The following is a 7,381-nucleotide window of genomic DNA, read 5'->3' on the forward strand; positions in this document are numbered from 1 at the left end:
GGCCCACGTTTTGGGTCGTGACAAGAACATCTTTTTCGATAGCCTTTGAACTGCTGGCATCACTAGAGTCTAGGATTCAGAGTGGGGTTGGGTTTTCCTTCTCTTTGTGAATGTCAACCATGGTTTTGTGTAAGGAAGCTTTAGGATCGAATATTTGCCAGAGTTAAGGCATTATGGTTGCCGAAAATCGCAGAAAAACGAAATGTGTTCGTCGGTCGTTTTTTGGGTATATGGCTCGATTAAGTGATTTGAAAGGTAGGGGCTCGTTTTCAAATTTCAAAATTTAAACAAACTTTTGTTATTATGATTTTACCCTCATATGTTTAAATCTTTTCAGTTTAACCCGTTTTACATGTTTAATGAATCCTAAGTGTGCCATGTCAGCTTTTCTAAATTAAAAAAAAATTCAAAAATATTTTCAGGGTCATTTTTTTAAATGCAAACTTGGGAGGTCTAGAGAGTTAAATTTCCTCTACAACTTATGACATCAACTCCTCTCTATTCTTCTCCAGACTGCTCTTCTCTTTGCTACTAACATTCACTCCCTTTGCACTCTCCCTTATCCTTAAACACTCTTTAGTCTAACAAACAAACAAACAAAAGAATAATGTAAATAGGTTAGGATATGAACTGATATGATTTGCACTCATTAAACATAGGAAAAACTCCTCTTTTGAGCAAGAATCCAAATAAAAAAACACAAATTTACAGAACCAAATAGATGAAAAAGAGTCATAGCTGATGAACTTCACAAAAAAAGTACCTTTAGAGGAGACAATTGATCAGAGAACTTTGTTACTGGGAAGAAAACAAAAGATAATTAAGAGACAAATCCGAAGATTTGAAATAAAACGCCCAATTTTTCTTTATCCCTAAACCCTAAATCGAAATATCAAATGACAAATGAATATGATTCCAATCACAATTTTCTATTTTATTTTAAGCGTAAAATATCAATAAAGTCCTCATATTTTCCCAAAATTTTATTTAAGTCCCAGTTCCGATTCCGGTTCTTGGTTCCACCATTGTAGGAACCGAAATCGTACAGTGGCGGTTCCAGTTTTTTGGAACCGGAACCAACCCTATGACTTTCAGTTTTGGGTAGGAACCGGAACCAAAAGTCTGGTACCCGTCGGTTTCGGTTCTACCCTATTTTTTTGCCCACCCCTACCGGGCCCTCCTCCACAGTTTGGGTCCGGTTTTAGGACTGGTCCTAAGCTTGGGTTTTTTGGTGGGCTTTTTGGTTCGGTCCCAAATTCCCACATCTAGAAATTACAAAATTGCCACCCACCCAGTTCTTAAACTAGTTCCGAACCAGGTAGCTAGATCTCGATTCTGATTCTCGCATCGGTTCTAGTTCCTTAAACTAGTGGAATCGGAACTAGAACCACACAATATTGGTTCCATAAGTTTGGGAACGAAAACCAACCCGCACAAACACGAGGTACCTGTTGGTTCCAGGTCCACTCGAAAATTTTGCACACCCCTAGTAAATTTAACCCACCCTCATTAAAATTAACCAAACATTAGTTAATCTTAACCATATAGTTGTTAATTAAATTGAATAATATTTTAATTAAACTAAATTTCACTAGTTCAAAGAAAAATCTTTTCCGTCTTCAATAAAAGTGTGGGTGAAATAACGTTTTCACAAAAAATTTAAAATTCAAGGTAAAGGAAGCTCAAAATGTTAGTGAGAAAGGGTATTTTGCGATTATTTTTGACATAGTTACCGTAGAGTATTAGCAAAACCTCAGGCGTATGTTTTGAAATTTTCCCAAAAAGAATATTGTAACATAAAAAAGAGATTAAGTTTACCTGGGTGAATGCATGTTCGAAGTTATTCATGGGGATCAGCAAACCGATTCTTTTATTAACCAATTTTTCCATTTTTTTTTTTTTAATATTTATATATAACCCTTTAGCCTTTAAGCAAACAATGTAGTTTGAAGATTCCAAAAGAATGCTACCATTGCACCAGATGTTATGAGGATCAGTCTTCTGAAAAGAAAAAAGCTATGAGATTGAATAAAATTACAATAGTTACAAACTCGAGCGAGCACAAAGAACCATTGTCTCATTGGTATAATCACATGCTTAACAAGAAATTAATTATACTTCATATCAATTTTTCTTTCATCTTCTATAGTGGCAATCCAAGAACCTGAGAAACGTTTCCCAGGCTCAAAAATGGAATGCTCTCATCCTCAGTTAAACCAAGCATGCCACTGGTTAATTGATATTATGCAGTGAAAATGATGACTCAAGTAGTGACCGCTGCTATAAAATTCCTAGGATCTGTCATTGTTGCTTCCCCTGCCTGAACCCGTAGCTTGAGTTTTGTGGGTTTCCATTTGTTCAGCCACATCAACCATATTTGAGGTTTTGAGTGTATCCAGTTCTTGATTAGATTCCCGCCTGCTTTCAAATAACTTCCCAGTCTTCCCAATAGCAAGTATCAGCTCAAGTTGTTTTTGCTGTTGCTCCTATAGATATACTCAATAGGAAATATTGAAGTCAAATCAACAGTTAAATTTGCAACACAAAACTATATTTATTATAATGCATTTGATCCACCTAGCCAAGGATCAACCATCGAAGAGTAATAACATAATCAAAGGGCAACATTTTGGCTAGAGTAATGCTTGTACCGTTGGCAACCTCATGGGTACATTAAAATAGCCCTTTGTGGTTCAATCATTGTCTGAAAATACACGGTCATTCCGATCAAGCCACTTCAGATGAAACCTTAATAAGTTTCAAGCATGCTTTCTGGAAGAAAATCAGTGCGCTATTCCAGAAGTTTTGAAGTCATCCAATAAAAATTACATTAAAGTTGTATCAGACTTACCTAGAAGAACTAAACAAAATAACAATAATACAAATAGCAACTTTTATACCTACTAATCAGTAAAGAGATTTCTCCTCAAACCAACAAGATGAAAGGCTGAGAATATATATAAGGTCGGACAATTAGGTGAACATAATTAACATTGACCTAAATATTTCTGTTACACCTAAATCTCTACTGGTGAAAAACCTGAAATAATTTCTTTTAATAATCTAGCAATCCCCAACCTCTCTTGAAATAATTATTTTAGAATGTAACTACTTTAGTTCCCTGAATTAAAATATTTAATTCACTCTAATCATAAAAGCCATGTTATTGAATTTACCTGCATGGCAAGCAAAACCTTCTGAATTTCTCCCAGCTCCTTCTCAAGAATGTCTTCTTGCATTGCTAATGCTCGAGTTGCCTCAGAATTTTTTTGGGCCAAAGTTGCAGCCTTCAAGCACAAACAGAAAGAAAAAACAACAAATGAATATATTGCACAATCAAAAGAGCTAACATGTGTACTAAGAGACTTGCACAACAATTCTACCACAATTAAAAGTTTCTTACACCAATTAGTTGATTTTTTAACTATAATTTTTCTCTGAAGCTCCAATATTTCAGGAGATCATATACTTCTATTGAAGGATAAAAGCATATTGTAAACTGGATTTTAAGAACAACGATTTGCTGTCTAATGCATTCCTTTGGGCCATAAAATAAAGAACTGGGAGAACAAATTTGTGGAGCCAGAAGTTCATAATTAACATTTCAACAGAAGACATAGCTAAAATTTATACACTACACAATCCAGTAAATATGTTGATTGTAGACATGTAAGGGTTGAAATGACATGACAAGTAATTGTACAGCAAGAACAAGGTACAGCACAAATACTGTAACAGCACAGCATGAGGGTCGGAGTTGGATGGTCTTAAAAGTTCGACTGGAATCGTGCCAAACATGAAACACAAATGGGTTTCATTCTAGAACGAATCAAATAGGATTCATGCCAAAGCACAACACAATTGGGCTTCATGTTTCACAGCCCAAATGGGTTATGGCACAGCCCATTTGGACCAACTTTGTATATACACAAATCAAAATTATCTAAATTTTAACGAATTTTAATGTGGTTGGTGGGTTGGTCTAGTTAAGTGAGCGGTGAGAGCTTGACTGGTGACTCGATATCAGTGAGGTGGGTAATTAGTAATTATAATTAAGATAATTATGATTTGCACATTCATAAAATGGTCGTACTAGTACAACTCATTTCAGTTGTGCGAAGGCACAAAGCCTTCATGGGTTTTCTGTTTGGCACGACCTATAAGTGCTTCATACTTTTCTAGCACAACCTTGACCAAATCTCTTGTTGTATTCATGTCGTGTTATGCCCTGCTTATGTGGTGTAATTTCAAGTTTGATTCGTGTCATGTTGTGCTAACCTGGGCCATATTACATGTCTAGTCAGAACACTACTCTTGCTTGGACACATAAAAGCATGTCTTGAAGAAAGAAATAAATGTTTTCATTGAGTCTATTGTTCTTAATACTCAGATACTAATTTATACCATATTAGAGTATCTCCCTAGAGATTCTCGTTATGATTTTGTCAAATCCTCCTGTTATTTGAAGTTGTCAAAAACTAATGTTATTTAAAGTTGTCAGTGTATCACTATACATACCATGTTTATATTTAAAAAAAAGAAAGATTATTATTTTGAGATTTAAGTAATGTGTATATATTATATCACTTATTACATGCATACTTTTATTTCCATTTGTCATAACATCATGAATTCATGCAAATGACATACTTACATAAGCCTATAGATTGTTTAATGTGTTGATCACACAATTTTCTACCACTAAAACATATACAAAATTCTAACATGATAATAGGTATTTAAAACTGAACTCATTATTATAAATTTGAACCTATCACATAGAAGGAAAATGCCAACTTATGTAAATAAGATTTGGCGCTCTAAATCAAAAACCTAATCTAAATCTCTTATAACAAGAGGTTAAATATGTCAGCACCAACTAATTACTCAATGGAATGCCCCCAACAAATAGCTTCAGAGAGATCAAATTTCAGCTCCATCAGGCTCTATCTCACTAATCTCACTCGTGACAATTAACACTCTAGTTATGCCTCCTCCAGCAAGTGTGTAAAAACAAAGAAAGTTTGTTGATTCAATTTCTCTAATCCATGTCAGCACACAACTGCTACATATTAATAATGACATATTTTATTACCATCTGAAAATTCTTTTGGGCAATGACAAGGAATATTTCTATTTTCTTAAGGAAATAATAGCATTATTATCACTGTCCAACATTAGGCAAATAATGCGATGCTTTAACTTGTTTGATAACCTGATTGTCCAGTATAATAAAGGAATTGCTAAGTGCTGGGAGAAATTAATGATAGCAGCACACATTGAAATTCTCACTCATATAATAATCCAGTAGCTGTTGATCAAGTTCCTAGTTTTGTCCCCCTTATAGAAAGAAAGAATAAAAAAGTATATACAAAATCACTCCCTTGAAATCAAATTAAATGAATGAAGATGCTTGGCAAAACAAAGCACCTACTCCCTAACTATAGAAAAGAGGGACTGCCAATTTGGAGGGCCTTGTAAATTGGTGATGGTCCTTGAGTTGGAAAGTCGGCCTTAAAATCATCTTAAATTGACTAAACAATTATAGATAGTGGACTGCAACAAGGATTCTGCAGTCTAGAAGACAATGAAGAAATCTTACACACACAAAATAGAGAAGAATCTGACCTACAAAATTCACAGTTCTGAGGTTACAGTTATATCAAAGTCTCTACCACAGGGTAACACATTTCTCTTCATGCTTGAGGTAATGAAACCACACAGGAAGTTACAAAAAGAAATATTCTACAAGAAAAGCAATATATTACGTTTTTTATTTTAAACCGAAGAAGAAGACAAAAGGGCATGTTAACTAAGACTGCCAACAGTAAACTAACACCAAAGCTCTAAAGTTTGAAGGGGAAAAATGTCCTCACTTCTAGGTTTCTTCCCGTTGTTCCTTCTCTAGCAGGCAACTGTAAACATTCTGTTTAGCTGTTTACATTTCATATCACACTTTTCGACATGTTCTTATGATTGTTATACTTTACAATATGAACATATCATATTATAACATTCTTCTGCGTTCCATATAGCTGTTTAGTTTCTAAATCCTAATCTGCATATTTAAGTCATCAAAACTTAAAATTCCACACTATACTCCCTAAATCATGCTCTACAATACACTGCAATAATCAAAAGGTTGAGAATTTCCATTACCTGAGTAATGGGCTCTTTAAGAGCCTTGCGAGTAACTCGGAACCTAATTCCCAACTTCTCAAGTTGCCTAGACAAAACCCTAATAATTGTAGCATAACTCCTCAAATCCTCCTCCAATCTCTCAATTCTCTCCACCAAATTCACACTCCCACTTCCCACAGCTCCACCCTTCTCTCTCCCGATCCGCCACAATTGCCGCCACCGTAGTACCGCCCCTGTCCACACCCCACACACCAACGCCACCACACCACTCGCTAACACCCTCTTCCCCATTAAACCCACCAACACTTTGGTCCCTAAAATTGAATAATTCACAAAAAACCCAATTGCAATCACCAGAGAAGATACAAGACAAACAAATTCAAACACTGACAAAACGGAATCAAGATTGAAACTTTCATGTGTCTGTGGTGTGATACTGGGGTTGTGAGAGCTGGGTGGTTTGAGAGAGTGATAAAATTTGGGAGTGAAAGTGAAGGGGGTACTATGGGAAATGTGGATAAGACTGCGGGAGGTGATTGGAGATAAAAGAGAGAAATGGTTAGGGTTTCTGGGGTTGGTCGCGAAGAAGAGTGAGGAACGAGAAGAGGGTAGTGAGTTTATGAAGAGCTGATGTGATAAAGTGAGTGACATTGTTGATAGTGTAAGCTTTTTCAGGGTTTTGGTTGATGATTTGAATGGAGAAAAGGCATGGCTGATGGTTAGAGAGGGAGAGTCACAGGTTCTGGCGATGAATTCAATGACTTGCCGCGCAGACTATGGCTCCACTGTAACGTTGCTACACATGCACCCAATGGTATTGTTTTTTTTTTTTGGCAAAATAATTCCATTTTTTTTAGGGCTAAAAATCAATTACCTCCATGGTCTTTGCTAAATCACAATGAGATGTAGACTATTCACATCTTAATCAATCTCTTCCAAAAGTTCAAAGAAAATCATCATAAACTACCCCAAAGCTTCAACTCCGTAAGACTTTCTGTTAGTCTTACTAGAGTTCAACTGTAATTTTAAGACATAATTTACAAGAAACTTAAAGCTTTTATCTAGGGATGCGCACGGGCAGGGGATCCCATTCCCCAGCCTGTCCTCAACTTCTAGGGGATTCCTCAAGCTCGACCCATCCTCAGGCTTGGGCTTGGGCTCCCGGGGGGGAGGGGGGGGAGAGATCTTGGGCCCAGCCCGTGGGGATGATTTTATCCCCTGGTCTCGCCCCGCCCTGACC

General features: G+C 36.3%; 1 protein-coding gene across 1 annotated transcript; it reads right to left on the reverse strand.

Moving 5' to 3' along the window:
* Window positions 1-2,006: 2,006 nt before the first annotated feature.
* On the reverse strand, window positions 2,007-6,938 carry LOC116109594. Its single transcript, XM_031395827.1, has 3 exons — window positions 6,160-6,938; window positions 3,177-3,287; window positions 2,007-2,486 (listed from the first exon to the last, which is right to left on the reverse strand). Exons 1-3 carry the CDS (start codon window positions 6,790-6,792, stop codon window positions 2,292-2,294), a joined length of 939 nt encoding a protein of 312 aa, XP_031251687.1. The 5' UTR covers window positions 6,793-6,938; the 3' UTR covers window positions 2,007-2,291.
* Window positions 6,939-7,381: the final 443 nt, after the last annotated feature.

This window comes from Pistacia vera, unplaced genomic scaffold (genome assembly GCF_008641045.1).
Source record: "Pistacia vera cultivar Batoury unplaced genomic scaffold, PisVer_v2 Contig583, whole genome shotgun sequence".
Lineage (NCBI taxonomy): Eukaryota > Viridiplantae > Streptophyta > Magnoliopsida > Sapindales > Anacardiaceae > Pistacia > Pistacia vera.

Bases quoted from the DNA above. Each gene is read 5' to 3' on its own strand.
- LOC116109594 (XM_031395827.1), bottom strand. From the start codon at position 6,792: ATGTCACTCACTTTATCACATCAGCTCTTCATAAACTCACTACCCTCT. The intron at 3,288-6,159 runs GTAATGGAAATT...TTGTGCTTGAAG, and splicing joins TTAAAGAGCCCATTACTCAG to GCTGCAACTTTGGCCCAAAA. The intron at 2,487-3,176 runs GTAAATTCAATA...GTATATCTATAG, and splicing joins AGGTTTTGCTTGCCATGCAG to GAGCAACAGCAAAAACAACT.